The following is a 26,075-nucleotide window of genomic DNA, read 5'->3' as shown; positions in this document are numbered from 1 at the left end:
TATGTTGATGCCCCTCTTCCTCTCGGTTTGCTTTGCTGAGGTCTATTCATGCCAGGGCACGAGCCTAGAGCCAGACTTGACTGTCACATTGCTATATGACAAGGAATGTCACACTGAGAAAACAATGATCTGTCTAGGTAGGATGAAATGACATCTCTTCTTCTGTGATGAGATCATTCCATTTATCCACCAAGAACATAGAGAAACAGTGAACTGCTGAGGGAAGAAATCACCTTCTCTTCTCCTTCACAGGCAGACCATAAGAAGCATAGCTAGGCCACATGGTTAGTTCATTGGAACTTTACTTGCAAATGATACACATAGGACTTTGTTGCTAGTTATATCCATTTGGGAGACCCCACTGATCAGCTAAACGTCTGTCATGAAAGAAGTATTCTTCTTTCTATCAAGCCCATCAGAAAGAGAAGTATTCTAGATTAACTCTCAGAATATATTTCAAGGTCATATTCAAACAGAGGTTTTGTTCCCTCTCTGTCTTTTTCTCACACAGTGCATTTGCCTCTATGCTATAATCTGGACTGAAATATTTATTGGGAGATCACCTCCAGTCATCTCATCTTTTTGAGAGATTGGACAGAATCAAAAGTATACATGCAACTCAAATTAGTTTAACAACTGCATGCCTTTGTGTTAATCTAACTGAATTTTCAGCTGAAATCAAACTGAAATCTGTTAGTGACAGTTAGTCAAATAATTCAACATCATTAGTATGTCCTTGTGTTTTCTTTCCCATTCTCTCCTGGGAAAATTAGAGCAAGTTCTAGGTGCTCTTTACACTTGCTCGTATAAATGTTCATATTCCTGTTTTCCTTTATTTATCTTGGGAGATTTCGTCCACTTTCTTGCTCAAAAGGTTTATATTGGCCATCTTTCCATGCACCCTGACTCGATAAATGCAGGTGTACTCTGGATTTCCCCAGTTGCTCTGCACTTTGATTTTTACATACTGGAATGCCTTCTCTTGTTCATTCTGAAATGTAGATGAGGGAAGAGAACAAACATAATAAACAACAACAGAGATCTAGAAGAAGTCACCATCTTGAATGGCTCTATCATTTTAACAGAAGAGTGCAAAACCTATATATCTGCAAACCTGTTTCCCAAATAGCTGATATAACTGCTTTGGGATTGTTACAAAAGGATTTTTTTTTAACTATGTCCCATGAGCTCCCATCAGTACAGGCAGTCCTCAACCCATGGCCACAATTGAGCCCAAACTTTATGTTGCTGAGTGAAAAATTTCTTAAGTGAGTTTTGCCCCATTTTACATTTTTTTTTTTGCCACAGTTATTAAGTGATTCACTACAGTTGTTAAATTAGTAACACGGATGTTAAATGAATCTGGTTTCCCCACTGACTTTGCAAAAGTTGATCACATCACCCCAGGATACTGCAACTATCATAAATGTACAGTGTCAGTTGTCAAGCATGCAAAAGTAAATCACGTGGCGATGGGGATGCTGCAATGATCATAAGTGTGAAAAATGGTCATGTCACTTTTTCAGTGCCATTGTAACTTTGAATGGTCATTAAGCAAACTGCTGTACGTTGAGGACTAGCTAGCTAGCTACATCTTATCTAAACTACATTCCTTAGGAGGAGCTCTGATTTTCCAGCTCTAGCCTAATCCATTCCTTAAAACGCTGAATTAAACGTTGTCCGATTTTTAGGAGATGTGGCAGAACATGGAGAGGTTCTTTCAAAACCGTTCAATCCGACATAGCCTCTTCAGGTTTACTCTCTCCTACTGCACTCATTCTTGGTTCTACCTCTGCCCCACTTCTCTCATTTCTAGTTTACCTTCAGTGGGAATGTCTGAATTAATTCTTTCTCAGTATCATACATGAACGTTCCCAGCAGGATCTCCTCTTTTGTTTCATCATTTAGCCCCTAAAATTAAACGAAAGGAATCAGCGTAGAAGATTCAAAAAAAAGAGTTGAATGCTGCAGTGGCGCTGAAGGACAACCTAGAAACAGTTCTTGGTCAACGATGTCAGGTCAATGCAGAGATAAAAGAAAGGAAGCCTTGAGTCTCGACAGGCAGACACTCTTAATGGTGAGGGGAATTATTTTATATGAAATGGGCAGAGAGCTATGGAGAGTGGTGTGATAAGTACACTTTTCACCCTATTGCTAGGGGCATTTGAGACTTTGTTTTTAAGATGATGTTAAGATACCTACGTTAGGGCTTGTGTATCAAAAAGCCATGCTGCTGATTTCCAGCAATTCTGGTGCACTGATCTAGAAATTAATATTCTCAGAAAAAGCTGGAAGTAGCAGGAAAAAGTCTTGTCCATTTCATCCTCCTCCCACATATTGTATCCCAAATCACTCTCCTGTACAGTGATGGTAGTGAAGGCAGAAAGTTTCCCTGATAGTCGCCTTATGGAAGTATCCCAGGGAGTGGGCAAAGGGACAATCTTTAAATGAACTCATATGGGAAGCAGCAAAGAAAGTGCTAGTCATTTTCTGAGTTAAAGACACCAGAGAAGGTGAAGCCATACCATTGGATAAGCAAAATTAATAACTACTTAGGGCAGAAGCTGGTAGAGTTAGGGCAGCACTATTGCTTGTCTTAGAATCCTACAGTTGAAATGGCCATTTAGCCCATTATTCCAAAGATTTGTATCCTACTTTTATTATAATTTAAGGCATGTACATAATGCTTCCACCTCCCATTCTTTCCCAAGAACCTTGAGAGATGAATTGACCTGAGAGAGAATGACTGGCTCAAAGTCACTTCGCTGGCTTTTGTGCAAAAGAGAGGATTAGAACTCAGAGCCCTGATTTCTAATCCTTCACCTTAACCCTTACACCAGAATGGCTCCTTATCATATATCAGATCAATATCAAGGGCTTAGTAGCCTTAGTGCTTTCTAAATCAAAGTTCTTTCAATGCACCTTAGCGAAAAGATATAGCAATATTGTACTCACATAAATCAAAAAATCTTTTAAGGCGCTTGTGATTCCTTCCGAAAAAGCTATTGCTTTAGAGATGTGTTGAACTGTAATGGCTGTGAGTTGGACTTTTTCAGGCAGTTTAATTACTGCTTGACCATCAGATCCTGAGAATGCCCAGCAGTTTCCAGGGTTAACGTCCGGCTACAAACAGGAGGCAATTAATATAAATAAAATGTTCAACAGACACAGTCTAAATTCAGGTCCTGCAGATTGATTTTATGTGTGAGTACAACCACCACTGGAGTTTCTCCAGGAGTGTGGTGAACTTTAATTGTGAATGTGTGACAAAATTGCTTCTGACCTTTTACCTGTGTTCTCTCTGGCTTATTAAGAGGTCAGATACATCAGCAAAGTAAACTATTACTCGGCAAATAAACCAGAATAATATCCCAACAAGTGTAAATTTTCCAATCAATTGCAATCCAGAAAATGTCATTCTTCCCCCATTTCTCCCTTTTGAATGAGGCATTCTTTCTTTCTCATGACTGGTCTGTCTATCTGCCTTTTAATCTCACTGAGGAGATTAGTGAAGAGAACGGGCAAGAAAAGCCCCGGATCTCCAACACTTTTATTTGCATCCCCCTAGAAATAAAGAACATGGGGAAAAGGTTTACATAAAGTGAGGAAAGTAGAAGGTGAAAAGAACAGAGAAAGGGGATGGATGGGATTAAGCCCATTACAGGAATGTTCCTGGAAGATTGACAAATGGTTACTAAAGATGGCATGGTCCCAAGCATTTATCACCAGCAGTGTGGTAATATATCCATCATATTCTGCAAGTTCTTGTACAGCTTTGTAAGATCTGGGGGTATCACAAACGCTCCTCATGAGGGCAGTAGTGTCTTTATGATGAGAGTTTGATCCTGTTATCTGCAAAGCTCAGAGGACAGGAATGTGTGTGGGAGTTCACAGTACCTATCCGAGCCATGGGACCTTTGGTGCCCTGCTTTCTCACGGGAAATTTATCACCTTCGCCAAGGCCTAGCTAGATAATGTTGCTGAGCTAATGTTGAAGTCATTGTTTTGATTTTGTATTTGCATTTTCTTAATAAATACTGCTACCCGGGGGCTCTCGGGGCTGGCAGTTGCTCAGACGTCTTCTCTGCGTCTCCCGTCATTTTTTCAATTGCCAGTCCACCACACAGCAGTCAATGCTTTACCCGCATCTAACTAAATATACAAGGAACCATTTTCTTCCATTCTGAATGCCAAATAATGAAGAATTCTATAGAAACCAGAGGGAATTCTCCTTTTGTTTCCCAATGTCCAGAAAGCATAAATAAGGAGTCTACGTTATAGCAATTGGATTTATATACTGCTTCAGAGCGCTTTACAGCGCTCTCTGAGCTGTTCAGCATATTGCCCCCAACAATCTGGGTCCTCATTTTATCGACTTCAGAAGGATGGAAAGCTGAATCAACCTTAAACTGGTCAGGATTGAACTTCTGGCAGTGAGCAAAGTTAGCCTGCAATTCTGCATTCTGGCCACTCTGTCACCACAGCTGTTGCCATCATTTAAAATATTTTTAAAGACAGCAACACGAAATTTCACAAACTTCACAAACTATCCCTCACTCTGCTCTAAACCAACCAAAATCACTTATTGTAATTTGTATAACGCAAGGAAATGCAACAATTATATTTTCCAGTCAGAACAAAATAAGCCCTAAGGAACTGCAGAAAAAGTTTGCAGAGCCATACACAAATATGTGCATAATGAATATAACAAGCGGCACTGAGCTTTCCTTAAAATTAAATGAAGTCAGATTTTTATCAACATTTCATTTGGGAATACAAGATCTCTAAGAAATCCAAGGGCTATATAGGCTAGATTGAAAAATTAAAGAAAACACCCAGAAGAAAATAATGACATGTAATTATGAGATAGAAACTGGACTGAGAGGACAATCATTTTTTTCTAGTTGAGACATTGTACTATTCCATTGAATTAATAGCAATGATAGAAATACTGCACCTCTAAAATAGTTTCAGGGGGGTTGGCTGAGGAGATAAATGGAAACCAACAGTATTCCTGATGCAAAAAATTGTAACTCTTAGATGTCCTGTCTTTATCGATCGTGGCTCCTAGATAGACAGACAGATGATTATGTACCCTCAAGTCATGTTCCATTCCTAGTGAGCACATAGATGCATTTTCTCATAAAGCTAGGTGACAGATTTTTTAAAAAGTCTAGAATTAGTACAGAGTAAAATACAAAGAGATTTCTTATCAGAAATTTCATTCATTCATTCCCAATATCAGTTCCCACATAGATAGTCCAGGGGTGGGATTCTACCAGTTAGCACCTATTCACTAGAACCGGTTGTTAACATTCTAAGCAGTTCGGAGAACCAGTTGTTAGAAGAAATTACTGGCCTAATCCTGTTAGGGAGGCGGGAAACATTCTGGTGTTGCTTACAGAACCTGCCTCTCCGTTAACCCCAGGGGTGGGATTCTACAGGTTCACACCTATTCGGTAGAACCGCTTGTTAACATTTTAAACAGTTCGGAGAACCAGTTGTTAGAAGAAATTACTGGCCTAATCTTGTAAGGAAGGCAGGAGGGAAACATTCTGGTGTTGCTTACAGAAACTGCCTCTCCGTTAACCCTTATTACATTCTTGGCAGGACTAGACTTCCTGTCTCAGGAACATCTCTGGAGATTTTTCCCCTCCTTTGCTGGTACTTTGCTTGTGTGGAGTGACCGTTCAAAGTAACAATGGCACTGAAAAAAGCGACTTATGACCTTTTTTCACACGACTGTTGCAGCATGCCCAGTCATGAGAGGCCAGGCGAGGAGATGCATGCCTCGATGTGAGTGATATTGAGTTGGCCACATCCAGCCAATAACATGACCACCAAGCCATGCCCACCACCTAAGCCACACCCACAGAACTGGTTGTTAAAAAATTTGAATCCCACCCCTGAGATAGTCTCCATGTAGATAGATGATAGGCTTGTATAAATGCTAGAATAAGTACAGAATAAAATATAAGGAAGCTTTTCATCAAACATTACATTGTTTTATATAATTATCCAATAGCAACTCATCTTTTGTAGAGTTTAGTGTGGAGAGAGAGATAAATCTTCAAAAATGATTTCAAGTCACTTTTTTTTCCCAAGCTTCAGTTCAGTTCTTTTCCATTCTCATACCAATTTGTTCAACGTGTCTATTTGCACACATTTCCTTCACTATATATGCTTATTTATTAAACATATCCATATGGCTGCCCAACTCTTACACAGTTATTCCAGACAGCTTACGACAATAAAAAGATTACAGTGTGAAAAACCTCACTATCCCTCCCTCCCCAGTGACAGTTACCACAAACTCACATCAGCTGCTTGGTTAGCGCCATATCAACCAGGGGTCCTCAGGCCTGCTGACAAAACCAAGCCTTGCGAAAAGTAACAAGGTGGAGGCCAATCTTATTTCTGAGGGAATGATGTTCCAAAGGGAGGGGGCTACTATAGAGAGAGCTCTTCTCCTTGGTCCCACAGGATGTACCTCCCTAATAGAAGGAACCCACAACATACTTTGCCTTCCCACTCTGGTGGACCAGAAAGATGTAACTGAGGAAAGGGTGTCCTTGTAGGGATTTAAAGGTAATATACAGCACTTTGAGTTGCACCCAGAAGCAGATTGATAAGTTTCCTCATAAAAGGTGATACATGCACAAATCTTGTCTTGTGCAAAACTATGTGGGCCGTTGAATTTTGAATCAACTGAATCTTCCAGATACTTCTTAAGGGCAACCCCACGTAGAGCACATTATAGTAGTCCAAATGGGAGACTACTACAGCATGGGTGAGGGCGAAGCAGGCATGTGGGTTCAGAACTGGGTGTAACTGGTGCACAAGTAGCAGTTTATGCAAAGGCCCTCCTGGCCATGAGTTGTAAACCCAAAACCACTCCATCTTGTCAGGGCATTACCTATTGACTTTTGAGCCCAGTCAGCCATCTGTATGTCATCTTCAAAAATCTTCTTAAAAGCCAAATTGAGTATATTGAGCACTTCCTGTGAAGGAGAAGAAAAATGCATCAGGGGAATGGTTTATACACCATAAATTATAAATAGCACAAAGGCTTGGTTCCAACTGCTAGCAACAGACACAAGAATATGGAGAATGAAGCATCATGTCAAAAAAGCCAAAATTTGCCAATTCAGGAAATGGTTTGTTCCTCATGTTTGCTGGATAAAGATAGAAATGTGCCCAAATGAATAGCTCATAAAGGAATGTTAACTGGTATCTAATGTTACCAGTTGATCTAACCTAATATTTGTTTATATCAAAATTTAACTAATAAAGAGTGGCTGCTGATGCTGTGTACTACAATTCTATTAGATAGTATTCAGATGTCTTCATATATGATTTAAATATGTAGAAAGATGATGGTTATGAAACACTCACTGTAGCCAGCCCTAGGGCACAATTGAGAGCTCTACTTCAAATAACCATCTTGATTTCTCTAGGAAATGATGATTTCTTCAAATCTTTCAGACCACTGAAAGACAGCATTTCATTTTGAGAGCTCTAGTCAAAGGCACTTTGAGGCCAATGTCAAAAGACAAAACTTTATGTCAGTGCAGAAATCTCCATGCAATGCCTATATTTTGGGGTGTGTGAAGGTTGGGACTTTTGCAGATAAGAAAAGTGGACAGAAAGGAGAGGTGATTTAATAATTCATAGGACATCAATCAATTGAGCCAGACTAGTTCATGTAGCAGGTTGAAGATCTACAAATTCCCTTTGAACTTTTGGTAAATGGTAATCCTATAATTTTAGTTTTTATTTATTTATTATTAAATTTCTATACCACCCAACTCTCCAAAACACTAATTGTCTTCATCATAAAGACTTAAAACATACTAGAACACCCTTTATTATAAGTGTTGACCTATTCCCCATTAGGAGAATGAGTGCACTCAGGAAACGTAGTGAGAGTGGTGTTGAATAACACACAACCAGCATACAGATACAATGAATAGTAAAATGTAGGTTTTACTTCCAGTAAACGGGTAAACAAAGTCCAACAAACAGTTCAAATCATACACATTTCAAGCAGGTAGTATTCAATACAATCAGTCCAGGGATAATCCAAAAACGAAGTCCAGTATCATAAACGAAGTTCAGAAACCTGGTTTGCTCTCTTCTTGCATTTCCTTGTTGCCTTTTGCCTGAATATCGTTCTGCTTGGATTGCTGTGAGTCTTGCAAACTATTAGCAAACTCCATTTACTGAACTTTGTTTATGATACTGGACTTTCGTTTTTGGATTGACTGTATTGAATACTACCTGCTTTAACCATGTATGATTTGGACTGTTTGTTGGACTTCGTTTACCCGTTTACTGGAAGTAAAACTTACATTTTACTATTTAGTGTATCTGTATGCTGGTTGTGTGTTATTCAACATCAGTCTCACTACGTTTCCTGAGTGCATTCATTCTCCTAATGGGGAATAGGTCAACAATAAGTATCACTATCATGAGCAGTGGGAAACCTGTCTAGGGGTTGTCCTACTTTTGCCTCATGTTACTACATACCTGGCACATCCTTAGCCAAGCAGACAAGATAACTCCCATCATACAGAACACACTATGTCCTCACTAAAGACATTTAAACACATAAAAGAGCTAAACTGTACACCATGAAAATCTATTTAGTCCTTTCATAGAATAACAGAGATGGAAGGGAACTTGGAGGTCCCGTAGTCCAACCTCCTGCTCAAGAGCAGGAAACCCTATACCATTTCAGAGAAATGGCTGTCCAGTCTCTTCTTAAAAGCTTCCAGCGACAGGGTTGCAAAACCTGGGAAGGCAAGCCATTCCACTGGTTCGTTGATCTCACCGTTAGGAAATTTCTCCTTGGTTTTAGGTTGCTTCTTCTCTTGATTAGTTTCCATCCATTATTTCTTGTCCTGCCCTGTGATGCTTTGGGGAATTTGACCTTCTCTTTGGGGCTGCCCCTCAAATACTGGAACAGTGCTATCTTGTCATCCCTAGTCCCTCTTTTCATTAGACCACATATACCCAATCCTTGTAACCATTCCCTGTATGTTTTAGCCTCCAGTACAGTGGTGGGCTGCAAATTTTTTAACAACTGGTTCTCTGGCTGGGTAGGCGTGGCCGGTTGGTCATGTGACTGGGTGGGTGATGTCACTTATCACAACCAACTCCACCTCCTGGCCACTCGCCTCAAAGGAAGAGGTAAGATCCAGCCAGTTGGAGCTAATCCCACCAATGGCTGGCCCCACCCTGCCCATTTGTTGGCCTGTTTTTGGTCTGTTTTCAGGCTGTTTTTTGGGCCTGGAAAATGGCCCCAAAACAGCCAGAAAAACAGACCAAAAAAACAGGAGGGCCAGGGCCAGCCAACGGTGGGATTTGCAGGTTCACCAAACTGAACCTAATCTTAATTACCAGCCCGCCAGAACCAGTGTGAACCAGCAGCAGCCCACCTCTGCTCCAGTCCTCTAATCATCCTTGCTGCTCTTCTTTCTCAAAATCTTGTTTATATTGTGGTGACCAAAACTGGATGCCATCTAGGATACTAGCGCCCAGTATGAAATTGTAACACACACACCCTTTGCAGCAGGAAAGAGACCCTCACTGGGGTTCAATGTTTTCCCTACTGTATTTTTAAGCATATTTGGTAGTCTTGAGGCTGGGCATGAGAACAAGTCTAATAGACTTAGTTTTGTGAAAGAAAAAAAGAAAGAAAAAAATGACGTTCTATGGGAGCAATAGATGTGAAAAGAAAAAACGATAATCTGGAAAGATAGGAAACCAGAGAAATTCTGAGATTAGCCTCAGCTTCCTACTTTCTTCTCTCCTGGAAAGTCACTTTCCTCAATGATTTGCTTTGTGGACTGTAGGATGCCTTTCTTGATGCTGCCGATCTCAGAATACATCTGATCCATCTCTTTTTTAAGGCCCTGAATTTCCTGGAATTGTTCTTCAAGCAAATGTTGTGATTTCCTTGGAATAAAGGGGGAAAAATGGGTGTCAGGATTATATATGGGCTGCAAAACTCTGAAAAACTGTTAGATGGCAGCAAAAGGATACAAATCATTCTACTGTTGCTGCCATCTTGTGTTGCCCGGAACTTCGCCGTAGACCAGAGGTCTCATTCTCGCGGCCCGCGGGCCAATTGCGGCCCGCAGGACGATATCCTGTGGCCCCCACCATGATATGAAAGTATAATATTAGTGTATAATATAAATATAAAGTATAATATAAAGTATAATATTATGCGGCCCAGCCTCACCCAGACTCTGCCTCCAGCGGCCCCCAGGTAAATTGTGTTTGAGACCCCTGCTGTAGAGTAATGTTAATACAGGGAGCCTTTGACTTACAACAGTTCACTTAGTGATGGTTTGAAGTTATAATGGCACTGAAAAAAGTAACTTATGACCATTTTTCACACTTACGACTGTTGCGGACTCCCCATGGTCACAGGATCAAAATTCAGACATTTGGCAACTGATTGATCACCTTTTTGCAACCTTTTGACAAGCAAAGTCAATAAGGAAGCCAGATTCATTTAATAACCGTGCTACTAACTTAACAAGGGCAGAGTTTCACTTAACAAGTGTAGCAAGATAGTCTTAAAATGGGGCAAAATTCACTTAACAAATGTCTCGCTTAGCAACAAAAATTTTGGGCTCAATTGTGGTCGTAAGTTGGGCACTGCCTGTCATCATAACTGTTTGCCAGACCATTCCTGGGCCTGCAATGCAGCAGCCTATTATTGTGGCTAGATTCAGGAAATGATATATTATGCATGCCTGACCCCAATACCCTAAAAATACATAGTCAGGAATGAATCTTACTGAATTCAGTGGAACTTACTTCCACAAAAAGGTCCATAGAATTGCAACTTAAATATTTTATCGTGCAGTGCGAAAGAATGTTGCACTGTGGTCTCTAACCAAAGTTATTCTCTGGATAAGTCTTCCAATCAGAGGTAGTATTCAGCAGGCTCTGACCAGTTTTGAAAAACTGGTAGTGGAAATTTTGAGTAGTTCGGAGACCTGGCAAATACCACCTCTGACTGTCCCCACCCCCATCTATTCTCTGCTTCCCATTGAGTCCCAGCTGATCGACTGGGTCTTCTTTTGTTGCCCTGCACAGGAGAACGGAGCTGGAAAGCAGGTTAGTGGGGTGGGAAGGGAATGGGATTTAGCAGTAACCTTCCCCTGCCATGCCCACCAAACCGGTAGTAAAAAAATTTGAATCCCACCACTGCTTCCAATGTGTTTTCAATCTTAAGACTGTCTCCAAAGGGATTGGTGTAGGCCAAGGATGGGATTGGACAACCTATCATTTTAATCCTAATGTACATGAGGTCATGAGGGTTGAGGCCTAAACTCCTAAACTAGGACATGGCTGGTTGGGAATTCTGGGAGTTGAAGTCCACAGGTCTGAAGGTTGCCAAGGCAGGGCAGTCCTGTCTTAGGTGGTTCATGTCAGTCTAGCCTGGCTGAGGTGATGCTGCATTTCAATAAGCCACATTCCCTGAGGTTTGTACAGCTCTCATGCTATACAAGCCTTTAAACCATCACTTTTCTTCCATATCTTAGGTTTGAAGGGGAGAAACCTCTTTGGGGTGTTTTAGTTTATTGAATGAGGATCTCTAGACTTTTTTTTTAAAGCTTATGCACATTCTTGTTTTTACTATTGTATTTTGTAAACTGCCTAGAGTTGTGATAGGCTGAAGCAGCTTATAAATTTAATTAATGAGTCTTTTTTTGGAGGGTTGTAGAATAGCCTTACCAGAGTTCATTTAGCTCAGTTTCGTACACTTTTGTAAGTTCCTGTTGGAAGAATAAACAAACAGATAAGATTCAACTTTAATATTAACAGTCAAACATGTGGATCCTAACCATAATTAACTGTAGTTAATCTACGACCATCTTAGAAAAAAATATCTCTTGACTTAAGTTCAATTCCATACCTACCCAATCAGAATTATGTGGCAAATTACAATCTTATCATACTGATTACAGACAAGTCTTCATTTAGTGATTGCCTCAGACAGTGACAATTTACAATTACAAAGATGATGAAAAAGTAACTTTGAGACTGATACCCACATTTACCTTTGCAACGTCATTTGGTCACATGTCCGCATTGCCTTGTGCTTATCCCATTCCCCTCATAGAGCCAAGAGATTTTTATGTTTGCTTGTTTGTATCCCACTTTCTACTATTATTATTATTAATAATATTAATATTAGTATTATTATAAACAAAATAACCTATTGTGGTAAGCCAGGGGGGTTTCTACCGGTTCTGTTCACCTCTGTAGAACCGGTAGCTCTGAAGAGCAGCAGACATAGAACCGGTTCTATGTCTGCTGGTGTTTTTGCCCACCCGCCCACTTGGGCTCTTACCTGATCTTTATTTCCTAATTTTTCAACTTCAGCTACCAAAGAAACCACAGCTGCAGTTAAAAAAGCAGGAAAACAGGGCTGTTTCAAAGGCTGCATCTCTGCACACAGCATGCTGATGATGATTTACAGGCGCGTGGCTCACAGCATGCAGGGAAGCTCGTAAATCCCGAACCGGTAGTTAACCCTGTCGTATCCTACCCTGTGGTAAGCATATCCAACCTTCTTCCTCTTATTTTTCCTACAATGTGAAGTGAATTAGGCTGAGAGAGAGTTTGACTGGGTCAAGGTCACCCAGCTTGCTTTCATGGTTAAGGCAGGACTAGAACTCACAGTCTCCTGGTTTCTAAGCCAGCACTTTAATCACTATACCCAATTCAACCAAGCTATCACTTCCTGAGCTGCTTGTTTGTATAGCAGTGCTTCCTCCAAAATTGCTGAGAACAACTTAATAGGCTCAGGTGTGTAATCTTAATTAGTTGATTACAGCCTGCTGGCAGCTGCTGTCTGGAATTGACAAAATCCTAATCACTTTCACCCTGAAGGCATTGGCCTCCTAAGAAGCTAGCAGCTACACTCCTTTCAATATGTATTCCCCCATTGTGTGCCTGCTCACTCTTGTAAATACAAACATTAACTTCCTTCTAATCATCCCAGTGCTAGGGTGAGCATTTCAAGTGGTGTGGAATAGGGGAAAAGGGCATTTTCCCCAGGTTCTTCATAAACTGAGTTTCCAACACCTTCCATACTGTTTGGGCTCATGCAACTGTTTGGGATTGTATCTTTCTGATGCTGTAAAGCAAGGGAAAGCTGAAGTAAAATAATAAGCAGAATTGTGGTCATGTAATTTTTCACTTAGTGACAGCTTTGCTGAACAACCCACTTGTAGTTTGCCAATTGCAGTCACTAAACAAGGACTGTCTGTTATTGGATACAAAAACAGAGGAGCTACTTGAGCCATTCTTTTATTTAAAAAAACAAAGGAAATCCAGGTTTTAACTGTCACTCCCATGATGGTGGACTATACACAAATTCATTTTCTGTTTTCCAGATACAACATTTTTGGCAGCCTCAAAACCCAAGAAAGCAAACATGAACAGCACCTCCATTATGTTGGCCTCTGCTTATCCAGCAAGTGCTTTTTTCCATTGAGAATCGCTAGTGAGGAAAAGCTCTTTGTGTGTGGCACCCATTTTGTCTTGAGGCCCACGGCCTACTTCCCAAATTCTCCATGAGTTGCCCAATCTGGCCTCAAACCGTTTTGATGACTTCCCTTTCTGTGGAATGGTATTTACCTTTGATGCTAGGCCATCTGATAATTGGAGGTATTGACAAACGCAGTAAACAACACCTGTAAGAAATAAGCAAAAATGGGAAGTTTCTACAATTAACTCTAAAAATGTCTTTTAACTTGAAGCTTCATGTCCGAGAAATGGCTAAAGGGGCACAAAATTCAACCTGGTTATTTCACACAGAGGGAATTGCTCAAGTGCCGATTCATAGACTTGCTTTTTCACACTGCAAGTCCAATTTGAAATTACATGACTCTCACCTACAGCCTCTTAACTGGGACTTATTACAGAACAACTCTCAGCCTCAGTATCCAGTTTAGCAAATATAAAATTTCCTTTTATTGAATGTGGGTCAGTCACCGGATCCAGAGGTTGACTCCCAAGCTTTTGGACTCCGGTGGGAGCCCATATTCAGGAAACTTCTCTCTACTGGAATCTCCTTTGAGTGATGTTTAATGTCTATTACCTATGCATGTGTCCATGCAGTTTTCATAGTACTGGTAATCCTCGACTTACGACAGTTCGTTTAGTGAACATTCAAAGGTACAACGGCACTGAAAAAATGACTTATGCCTTTTTTTCACATGTACTATTAACTTAACTGCAATGATTCACTTAACAACTATGGCAAGAAAGTTCCTAAAATGGGGAAAAACTCATTTAACAAAAATCTCACTTAGCAACATAAATTTTGGGCTCAGTTGTGGTGATAAGTTGAGGAGTACCTGTATTTCTGGGTCTCTGACAGGACTGCAGACATGCGACATACTAGAACAGTATTAGGAAAGAAGTCTCTAACATGTTATCCCAGGGGTCTCCAACCTTGGCAATTTTAAGACTTGTGGACTTCAACTCCTAGAATTCCTTAGCCAAGCAAAGCTAAGACTGGAGACTTCTGTGTTATCCTCTTTCCTCGAAACACTTCAAGAAGTAAATTAATCCTACTTCTGCTGAGATTTGGTAACTATATTGAAGACTTTCATTTTGAAAGAATAGAAAAGCTTGGAAGACTAGTTTTATAAACACTGTGTAATATAGAAGTGTATATAAGAAAGATATCACCACACCAAGCCATCTTCTCCCACTACCTGACAGAGCATTTAAAAACTAACTTCTTCCTACCAATACTTGCCATTCAAACTCCCAACTATTTCTACTTCAACCACCTACCCAAATTTTCCCTGACAGAATCTCTTTCAGTACTGGGAGAAAAATCTGTATCTGCTAAGAAAAGGGTGAAAGTCATAGGATGCATAATAACATGCCCTTGATGCAGGTTGGATCCTTCTGCCGTACGCTGTCATGCATATTTGTCCTGCAAGAATCTGCAGGTGTGCCATGACTTTGTCGGATCCCGGTTCAGAGCGGGAGTTGGAGTTCTTGGAGCTGGGACCTCCCAATAGGGAGGACACAGTCCTCTCCAAAGGAGTGGAGAGTTGAGGGGCTGAGGACGAGGCAGTCCCAGGGCTATCTGGCAGTGTAGAGGGTGGCAGCCAACTGGATGGGGAGCCCCCTGCTGGAGCAGAGCAGCTGCAGAGGGCCAACAGAGATGACAGGCTCCAGATCACGATGAGGAACAACCCTTTCCCTCGCCAATCCACAGATGAGCAGAGCAGAATAGAGAAGGACACAGAGGAGGTCAGCGAGGTTGCTTGCGAGGAAGCAGCTTTGCCCTTCCTCACAAGGAAAGCTGGGGAAGGGTGATTTAACCAGACATTTAGGACGATGTGCTTGTTGGGGGCACCTTGCTCATTTTGAAGTGTTTCTTCCCGGCTTCGCTGGATCCTGTTCCTTGAACATTGGACTTGGACTCAGCTCTCAGACTTCGGACTCTTGGACTGTGTTTTGGTTGCTGGAACACTGGACTTGTTGGTATTGTTGCCTGCCTCTCGCCTTGTGGGCTGGCTGGAACTTCGTCTGTGAACCCAGGCTGATGGGAAACTGAAGGCTGGGGTGGAGCTTCACTGGCACCATTGCTGGGTTGTTTGTCACTGTGATAATGAGCAGTAAACAGACCCTCCTTGACCTCTGCATTGTCCACCTGACTTGTGTTATAAAGCATGAACTTTTTTGGATAAAAGTGACTGTTATCTCTGGCACATTGGGACTTCTGACACTCAGATCCTCAACATGAGCTCACCTTTTATGTTAGACCCATGAGAACCTGCCACTATTCAGATATTTTTCAAATCTCAAATGGAACAATGAGTACTTACTTACCATAAATGATTGAGGCAGCTATGATGAGCAACGTCAAGCATCTCACACAGTTTGCCATGGGGTTTTGATTCCTGAGGAGGAAAGTAGGATCATTAAGTGAAAGTCAATGGACGGAACAATTCTTAGGACTTGCTAAGGATAAGAATAGGAATCTTGATAATAGCGAAAGTCACTCAAGGACTTTACTGGTTTCTTCCCAAACCAGAGAGGTTTATTAACAAGTCATTCTAAGAGTTGCTGCTACTTCATGTCTTTTTCTCTCTCCTCTCTTCCTTGCTTGATATCTGCCATAAAACAATGCATGGTGTGATGTCATCAACAGGGTGTTTCCTTAACCCCCAGTGCCAATGGTATCACATCATACCTTATGGCCATACTAGCTGTTGCATGAGAGAGGGAACAAACACCTAGAACTTGCATTTACTGAGTTCAATCAGATCAGTATTGCTTAAAATGTTAGCAGCATTCTTAGATTTCAAACAGGGGCCTTTCCCAGACTGGATAAGCAGAGATGGAATTGGAAATTGCTTGCCTTTGTGTAAAACTGGTCATTTTCTCCTAAGCATCCAATTCTAGGCAATGCTCAAGTTGTTCCATTGCTTGAGACACAGAAAAGTAGAAAAGAGAGGAAAGGAAAGAGAAGAGTTGTTGGAAACCAGGAGGGTCAGCAGAAAGACTACTCGTGAGTAAGCAGTACAGGAAGACATAGCACAAGCCTTGTCTCTCTTCCTGCAAGTAAGGGAGGAAGTAAGCTGGTAAGAAGGCAAGAGGCTATTGGAATAAATTAGAATAAGATTATCATGTAGAATGAATGAAATGATATGATATATGATATTGTAGGCCTATAATGTAGACAAGACTAGAAACCAAAGCCATATAAATTCAGATGTTTTATTGCAAATCTGTACTAACAGAATCTTGTAAGTTGACATGCTTCCTCCCTCCTTCACTTTATCTTCATATGACCTGGGGAGGGACCTGAGATATTTTCACACATTATTTTCTTGACCTGGGCTCAAACTTGTTCTAACTATTGCCTTCATAGGGATCTATTTTCTGCCCTTCAAGGACATTCCCTCTGCCCTCCACATATCTTGGCTGTTTGAGAGCAATCCAAAAGTATCCAGAAAGAGGCAGCCATCTTGACAGGTGGAGGGCAAAGGATGAGATATAAGTATCATCTTGCAGACCACCTGATTTTTGTACTGTCGTGTGATACTGGGGAATATCAAAGGCCAATACATGCATCATGATATGTATTTTGTCCTTTGCATATCATCATGATCTGTGATGGATGCATATGCAGTTTGAATTATTAGGCCATTATTCAATCTACGTGCATTTTTAAATCAGTTATCTATATATATAAAAGCGAAATACCACTCACACATCATCACAAAATCACCAGAACTGTAAAGCCTACAAACTTGAAATTGTATGTTCCTCTTGGCTTCTAGGTGCTCACCAAGAAAGGATTTTTCAAAATGACCATCAGAGCATTAGTATTTTGTATATTATTATTAACACGCTCTGATGCTAAGGAGTTCTAATCCCACTCCCCACCTGAAAAGAAATCTCTTCCAAATGCAAAACACAAGCAGAGAAGAGTTTCAGCTTCAGTTTTAGTTTCACAGCACCAAGTAGCTTTAGTACAGAACAATTGAGCTAGCCATGCCCAGGCTCATTGCTATCTCCTCCTTGCTCACACAGAAAAACTCTTTCAGTTTCCAAACAGCCCTCAACTCTCTCTCTCACACACACTGATAGGATGCTAGACAGATGAATATCGATGGATGCTTGTAGGCAAAGGCAGAATTCCCCCTCCCCCTTCTTTTCCTCCCCCCCAAACTAAGCCGGACCACATAGTTTCGTAGCGAAGCATGGGTATCGAGCTAATCTTGATATATGGGGCATATATTTTATGCAGGGTGTCCGTTCTAGTTATCCACAGCACTTTAGACTGCAAATGCCCTGTGCATTCCTATGTTTAGGATTAAAATGACTTCTCTGACACACTACAATCCTTACTCCACTTCAAAACCTTCTATTACAAACACATTAAACTGACTTTCTAGGTCAATAGTGCCTTCCCGTTTCTAGACATAAAAGCTGTAGCACATGGGAACATCAATGCTGTTTCTTCAAATATGTACCGTGTTTCTCATATAATAAGGCCGGGTCTTATTTTTTTTTTTGAGCCCCGAAGAAATGGCTAGGCTGTCTTTTTGATGTGTGTGTGTGTGTGACTTAATCCCCCCCCACTTGCATCTTTGGGCGGGCTGGTGGCGATGGCTTGGAAGTTGACCTCGGCGTTGGTGGGGCTCTTTGTATCGGGGTCAACGCAGGCAGCACCATATCCGGGTGTGCAACAAAAGTACTTCCTAACGGCAAGCCCCCCCCTCACCATTCCCCTCCATTTTGCATGTTTTAATATAGGCCTTAATTTGGGGGGAGGGGCTTAATTTCATTTCATGCCTATAAAACATGCTGGGACTTCCTATTGGGGGAGGCCGTATTGTTGGAGAAACAGGGTAGTGATACCACCACACAGTGAGTCAATTATTGTGAATTAAGCCTCTTGGCCCCTAGACCTCATTATACAACTTGGGTAGTGGCATGATGCGAGCAGTTAACCCCAGTCTTATTTCTCCCTCTTTACTGTTGATTTTGGTTTGCATCTACTGTGAGCCAAAAGGCTTGATAGGCTGTTTGGGCTTGATAGCTACCAGAAGTATTACCATTCATTGTCCCGGTATGGTAAATGAAATCCAGGGGATTGCAATAAAGTTGGTGTAAACTAGGCAAAAGTTGAAATGTTAAGCTAAATCACAGGATGTAGAAGAGTTTGTTCTTCTAAATATCCTGACTCTGGGAATATACTTTAACCAGCTCCTAAGAGGATCAGGGGAAATAAACCAGGATCGTGATTAAGAATGTGCTCAGAAGCATGTTAAGGTCACACAGTTGAGACATGGAAAAGCAGAAGGGAGAGGAAAAGAAAAAGTGGTTGGAAACCAGCAAGAGGAATACTGTGAATAACCAGTAGAGGAAGACATAACACAATCCTTATCTTTCTTCCTGCAAGTAATGGAGGAGAGAGGCAGCTTGAATCCATGCCAAGGATTCACAAAGTCAGTGGATATCTCAGCTGGATCTACGACTATTTGATGCGGCCCACTCGCCATAGCCAACTCACCACGGCCAACTTGCCACAGGACAAGAGTTACACTAATATCAAAGAAATGATGGAATGGAATCATTGAAGAAAGGATGGGAAAGGAGGGACAGGATGAAATGTAAATGACAAAAAATAAAACATCTTTAAATTTATTTTAAATAATAAATTTGAATTGTTAAATTGTCCCATGGCAAGTTGTCTTGCGGGTAGTTGGCCATGGTGAGTTGGCTGTGGTATATTGGCCGTGGCGAGTTTGGTTGCAGGGATGAGTTTGGCTATGGCGGGTTGTCCCATTCCCAGCTCAGCCAGGGTGGGTAGAACAAACTTGGCAACTTTCACCACCAAAGAAATTGCCAAGTAAGTTGGCTGGAGAAGATATGAGGTTTGGGGAAGTAGACTTGAATGGAGAGGGAGGGACTTAGTACCAGAGAGACAACAAGCAAGGAAGTGCAAATGGGACCATGCAGAATTCGTTACTTTTGGAGTCAAGGAAGGGAGAAAATAAGGATAATTAATTTGTGCATAAAATGCACCATTAAAATACAATAAGATAGTGGAATGTTTCATAAAATTATAACAAATTATTTTAATATATAACATGAATTTACAAATAAATAAAATATTTTTTAAAATATTTAAAATACGTAAAGTTCATTAAGACAATTAAAATAAGAAAGGTGTTAGAGAAAGCACATCTTTAAAGTCTTGCCTGTCAAAAGACATCTTAATATATGACATTTCCAACTTCTACCCCACCCAAGTGAGATCTTCTGTAATGGAGAAGACTATCAGAAGCAAAGTCTTGGTCATGATTTCTTTCCAAAGGAGCTTGTGAACATTTTTGCACTGCTACTTACCTTGAACAGTAGCAGGACTGTAAAAGTTTTCGAAGAAAGCAGATAATAGAATATATGATGAGGCTGGGAATGCAGCATATGGTTTCTGTGAAACAGAACAATTCACAAAACATTGAAGGAGTTATTTCTGAAAGTTTATAAAGTAACTGGGAATATACTTGTTTGGTCATCTGATCTGCTGAGGACTGTTAAGTATAAAGGTAAAATAAATAAATGAAATTGGTAAATTCACAATTCAAACTCTTAGCAAATACACCAGTTAGTACTATTTCTGGTATGCACCATGTATGTTGTTGCCATGTATGATTCATCATGTCACAACATGAGATATCGGATCAAACTCTATTTTAATGTGGTGGGATCTAGTCAACATTAAAACCCCAAATAAAATGTTAGGTTACACTGAGATCTAGATCTGCATCCCATTCTATCAAATAAGGCTCTCCAAATTACTGATATGCAGAATTATACAATGAAGTGGCTTAATCTGAAACTCAGTAGATCAAATGAATATAGCCAATCACTACTACTGACCTTAGGTTCAATCCAGAGGAGATTAGGCCTTCTTAAATCTTACTAAAATCAGAGGAACTTTTAGAGTTAAATGTTCATTTCAGTTAGACTTTTTAAGGTTAACTTTTTCTAGACTGTATAAAAAAAGGGGGGCTTTAATTTTAAATGCATCATCATGTCCACCAAAACTGTTGGTGGAATGTAATCCTATTCTTTAAAAAATATGTCACTTTAGCAATATATTTTAAGACTTTCACACTAGGTCAGAAAACTATTATGTTCTGTAGGCAACCTTGAAAAAGTTTTCTGACACTCACTGTCCCTTTCTACATATAGGAAGAAATACAGTAGATGAGAAAGATGGATAAGGGTATTCTCAAGTCTGTCATTCCTGCATTTAGCACTTACTATAGGTTTGGATGAACATGTAAGTTTCTGTGCTACAGATCTGGTATTCCAGAAAAGCCTGAACACCACCAGGTGAAACATCTTGTTACCATGGTTGTGTCAAAAAAAAAAGCACCTTTGGGACAATCGTTGTGTCAAGTAGATAAGAAAAAACTCCAGAAGAGTTTATATTTGTCAATCTACTTAAATATCACTCAAAGACAAAACAATATGTGACCATCATGATATTCTAAAGTTGGAAGGTGTCTTGGAGGATTAATTTCCATCCTTGGTTGAAAGCTGTCTAGCTCCTGCTTCAATAACTTTAGCTATCAAATGCACCATATTTTCAGGAAAGCTGTAGGAAAGTGGAACTGCTAGATACATACTCAGCGTACTCCTTTGAGATGAAGCTGTGGAATCAGATGACAAGCGGCTACAGCAATTCTCACTGGCAATGACTTCTCTGGTAAAACCTCCTGCCAAAGAAAACCCTTTTCATTATTCAATCCTTACTGTCATTCTAAATCTGTGATGGCAAACCTATGGCACACGTGTCAGAGATGGCATACACAGGGGGCAGGGGGCATGCGCGGGGGAGTGCATTGCATTTTGGGGATGCACGCGCACTTTGGGCACTTGGTGCCAAAAAGGTTAGCCATCACTGTCCTACATCAATGATTTCTGTATATAGATTGGATTGACAGCAGCTGCTCTGACTTCCATCTGCATCAATATATATTTCTACAATCTGTACAGTAGTTTCTTTTCTTTCCTATTCTTATTTCTTCGCCCTCTTGAATAGATTAATTGCTAGAGAGAAGATACAGGGGGGACTGCAAAATTATGTGTTGTTAGGCCAATACTGAAGATCTTTAGTGGATTTGTATACACTGCACAGATCTAAACTAGCAAAAAGATGCAAGATGCAATCCTGACATATTTTTTCTATTTTTGTTTTAATCTGTGGCTTCTAATGATTAGTGGGTCCTCCAAAGCCTAAATGTTTCTTAGACTTACGCCCATTTTCTTCTCCCTGATCATAAATTGAAGACACCTGGTTAGATGTAGATGTCCTGGGACAACCTCCTGAAGAATTAAGCAGGTACCAGCTGAAAGAAGAAGAGTTACAAATGATCTCCAGCACTCTAAAAATGCACATGTTATGCTGGGGCACCATTTGTAATTACCGTGAAAAATACTAACCCTTTAGCATTGAGCAATAGCATTTAAGACTTATATACCGCTTCATAGTGCTTTACAGCCCTCTCTAAGCAGTTTGCACAGTCAGCCTATTGCCCCCAACCACCTGGGTCCTCATTTTACCGATCTCGGAAGGATGGAAGGCTGAGTCAACCTTGAGCCGGTCAGGATCAAACTTCTGACAGTCAACGGTGAGTTAGCCTGCAATACTGTATTCTAACCACTGTGTCACCACAGCTCCTGAATAAAGCTTTATTCATGTTTTGTAGCTGTAACGTGGAGGCTGCCTGAAATACATTATCCTAAGAATGATGTTCCTTAGCGTCAGTCTCATCCATTGTGGCAACAAGGCATATTAAAATACTATTTGCTATTCCTAAATATTGGTTCTAGACTATAGTTTCCCAAACATGGCATACCTGTCTTGGGAAAGTGCAGACAGGATCCAAAGGAGGTGTGAAAAACCTTTTAACCCCATTGTTACAATAAATCCATCTTTCCCAAAGTTTCATTGTATTGCTTTCATTGTTCATTTGTGTTCATATGAGTACAGTATTAAGGGAGATGTGTACATTTAGATTATATAGCAGAACCTCTCGTCATGAACGCTTCTGACCACAACTAAATCGAGTTCCAACCCAAAAATTCACAAAAGATTTTCACAGCCGATTTCCTCTTCTGTGCCATTTTTTTTTTTTTTTTGCAAGCACCAACTTTCCAAAATTCGGTTTGGGTAACGACCAAATCAGGTTGCAACCAAAGTTATGGAACAAATCATGGTCATGACCAGAGCTTCTCCTGTACTTGTTTCCAATACTTTTTATTTTATTCAAAAAATTAAAACACAAAAACCCAAAGGGGAAAAAAATTAACAAAAACAAAACAAAACTAAACTAAAACGTTTAAAAAAGATGTGAGTTAAAATGACAAAAAAGAAAAACACATATCATCCCTCCTAGTTTGAACACTGACAAATATATTGCAACAATAATAGTTTTCTCCCTTGCAAAACAGGTCCCAGATCAGAGGTGATATTCAGCAGGTTCTGACCAGTTCTGGAGAAACGGTAATGGAAATTTTGAGTAGTTCAGAGAACCGCCAAATACCACCTCTGACTGGCACCGCCCCCATCTATTCTCTGCCTCCTGAGTCCCAGCTGATTGGCTGGGTCTTCTTTTGTTGCCCTGCACAGGAGAACAGAGCTGGAAAGCAGGTTAGTGGGGAGGGGAGGGAATGGGATTTTACAGTAATCTTCCCCTGCCATGCCCACCAAGCCACGCCCACCAAGCCACACTGCCCACCAAGCCACAGAACCGGTAGTAAAAAAAATTGAATCCCACCACTGTCCCAGATTTATAAACTTCTACACCTATTTGCAACCCAGTTTGACCTGTCATACATTTTATATACATGAAGAAAACATAGTTAACAGTATGTAGCAGATGACCAGGCTGAGCCTGAGGGAGGGATCAAACTTGTCATAAGTCACAAGTCCCTGGGCACCCACAAGAGAAGTCCAGCCCACCTTAAATGCCTCCTGAGCATTTATCTCCTGAGCATTTCCCTTAATGGTCAGTTGGCTAGATGGTTGTTTAAACTTGCAATAAATCTTTGTACACATTGATACTTACCTGAATGGTCTGAATCTTCTGATTTCCCAGATGTTTGACAAGGTTAATTAACAGCAAAGTTAAACTTCAAAGCCCTGTTAACAATATATTATTACAATGGATTTGATTTAAGGTTGTGCCCAAGGGTGGGATTCAAATTTTTTAACAACCGGTTCTGTGGGTGTGGCTTGGTGGGTGTGGCTTGGTAGTCATGTGACTGGCTGGGTGTGGCCAACTCAACATCACTCACATCGAGGAATGCATCGCCTCACCTGGCCTCTCATGACTGTGGGGATGCTGCAACAGTCATAAGTGTGAAAAATGGTCATAAGTCACTTTTTTCAGTGCCATTGTAACTTTGAATGGTCACTCCACATAAGCAAAGTACCAGCAAAGGAGGGGGAAAAAAACTCCAGAGATGTTCCTGAGACAGGAAGTTTTGTCCTGCCAAGAATGTAATAAGGGTTAACAGAGAGGCAATTTCCGTAAGCAACACCACAATGTTTCCTTCCTGCCTTCCTTACAGGATTAGGCCAGTAATTTTGTTCTAACAACCGGTTCTCCGAACTGCTTAGAATGTTAACAACCGGTTCTAGCGAATAGGTGCGAACTGGTAGAATCCCATCCCTGTATTGGTCACCTGCACATGCTCTAAGTTACTTTTCCCTCTTCATATCCAGATAACGCTTCAGTCCAATATCTCAATATCATCTACACTGCTTTGAATTTCTTGGAAAAAGGCCGGTTTGTTAGATACCATAAGATTTGTTTGTTAAGTTTGTTTGCCGCTCATCTCACTGTGGGATACTCTGGATGGCTTACATTCAAATTGAAAAAAAAAGATTAAAAATATAAAAATAGCAATACTAAAGGAATGAAAGAATGAACAATGGAAGTACAGTAATATGAAATATGAAATAAAAAAAGATGAGCAGAGGGAGAGCAGGAAGTGCAGGGGGAAAGTGGAGACAGCAAGTTGGTCTAGCAAACACCTCCATTGATCTACTTCCTTATTGGATCCCTAGGCTAACCAGCCAAGCCAAGTCTCCAGGCCAGAGGTCTCCAAACTTGGCAACTTTAAGACTTGTGGATTTCAATTCCCAGAATTCTCCAGCCAGCTGTGCTCTTGCAGAAGGATAGGAGGGTGGGGACATTCCTCACCCGGGGAGGAGGGAGGGAGAAGGATGTTGCACAGGGCTGGCGTTACAATGCAGAGGGCTCTTCGCTTTTAAGTGTTTTAAGAAATGCCAAATTCCACGTTCATCACATTATACAATCTATTGTTCGATCAATTGATTACTGTAGTGATTTCCAATCCTCCAGTGTTTGTCTTTTGAATGTTGAGAGTTCTATTATATTAATATATATTTCAATGTACGGCAAGGGATACTTTCCCACAGGTCACTTTTATCTTATATTAATAATGTTATGGTATCTGCTGCTCCTACTTTCTTTTGAATGCACTGTTCCTAGGAAATCCTCTTCACCGCTGTTTGCTAAAGGAGTCATTGTCCAGTGGTTCATTGCAGAAAATTGAGGAGTCTGATTTTTTAAACAAACAAACAAACGAACCACTTATGTTTTGCTTAGGGATATGGCCAGACTTGTTTGGCCCAGATGCCAAACTATGACAAACTGAATATGAATCCTCAGATGCATTCAAAATATCCTTATTGTGGTGTGTCAGTGGAAAAGAGATACTGCTCTCGGGCCTTTTGGCAGCTTATCTTCCTGTTGTCCTCCTCAACAACTGATTTCTGGATATGATTGGAAAAACTCAGGATTTCAGCGACCACATTGGGAAACCCAGTAATGCAATTAGAGAATCATTTACGAGCAACTGGTGAATTGCAGCAGCATATGTGCAGTCATGTAGTCATTCATAATATCTTCTCAATCTGTAGGAAGCTATACTGGACAAATGCAGCTGAGGAGAAAGTTGAGGGAGTGGTTGGTTGTGCTGGCTGAGAATTCTGGGAAGTGAGGCCTCAAAAGAAGAGCATTAATTTGAAGAAGAGTCTCCTAGATTCTTTTTCACAGATATATTTGTTCTTTACAGTACCTATATAAATATAGATGCATGCATCCTTCTTACTTGTTTGATTGGGTCTTGCCTGATCCTCTTGTCGCCCTGGAATTGTTACCTTGCTCAGCGGAGTTATCTTGAAAAGCTGGCATTGCTTGAGCTGGGCATCTTCGCACAGAGCGTTTCCCATCCATGACTGAAAGGACAATGGGATAATTGGACGTATGTTGAAAGAATTCTGTTGGTTTCTTCTTCTAACTGATTGTGCTCTCAAAATCTCAATACCAAAAAGGGACATGCACAAAAAAGCACCCTGCTTTCCACACGCCTCAAAATAGCCTCCATTCTGTCTTTTCCGATGCACTTCTGTGACGTGTGAAGATTAACCGCCTGACCTCCAGTGTGTGATGTCACAA

At 40.7% G+C, this 26,075-nt stretch overlaps 1 protein-coding gene across 1 annotated transcript; it reads right to left on the bottom strand.

The window, feature by feature from the left end:
- Window positions 1-347: 347 nt before the first annotated feature.
- On the bottom strand, window positions 348-25,853 carry LOC113444609 (SUN domain-containing protein 3-like). Its single transcript, XM_087923207.1, has 12 exons — window positions 25,778-25,853; window positions 21,210-21,299; window positions 19,921-20,005; window positions 15,886-15,956; window positions 13,669-13,724; window positions 11,758-11,798; window positions 9,804-9,960; window positions 6,917-7,001; window positions 4,958-5,067; window positions 2,956-3,123; window positions 1,822-1,911; window positions 348-991 (listed from the first exon to the last, which is right to left on the bottom strand). Exons 1-12 carry the CDS (start codon window positions 25,851-25,853, stop codon window positions 833-835), a joined length of 1,188 nt encoding a protein of 395 aa, XP_087779333.1. The 3' UTR covers window positions 348-832.
- Between the last annotated feature and the right edge of the window lie 222 nt (window positions 25,854-26,075).

This window comes from Pseudonaja textilis, chromosome 2 (genome assembly GCF_049901715.1).
Source record: "Pseudonaja textilis isolate UNSWEBS1 chromosome 2, rPseTex1.2, whole genome shotgun sequence".
NCBI lineage: Eukaryota > Metazoa > Chordata > Lepidosauria > Squamata > Elapidae > Pseudonaja > Pseudonaja textilis.
This window is presented reverse-complemented; position numbering and strand designations above follow the sequence as displayed.

Bases quoted from the DNA above. Each gene is read 5' to 3' on its own strand.
- LOC113444609 (XM_087923207.1), bottom strand. From the start codon at position 25,853: ATGGATGGGAAACGCTCTGTGCGAAGATGCCCAGCTCAAGCAATGCCA. The intron at 7,002-9,803 runs GTAGGAAGCTGA...TCTCCTTCACAG, and splicing joins ACTTTCCAGGAGAGAAGAAA to GAAGTGCTCAATATACTCAA. The intron at 992-1,821 runs GTAAACTAGAAA...TCTACATTTCAG, and splicing joins TTCAGACATTCCCACTGAAG to AATGAACAAGAGAAGGCATT.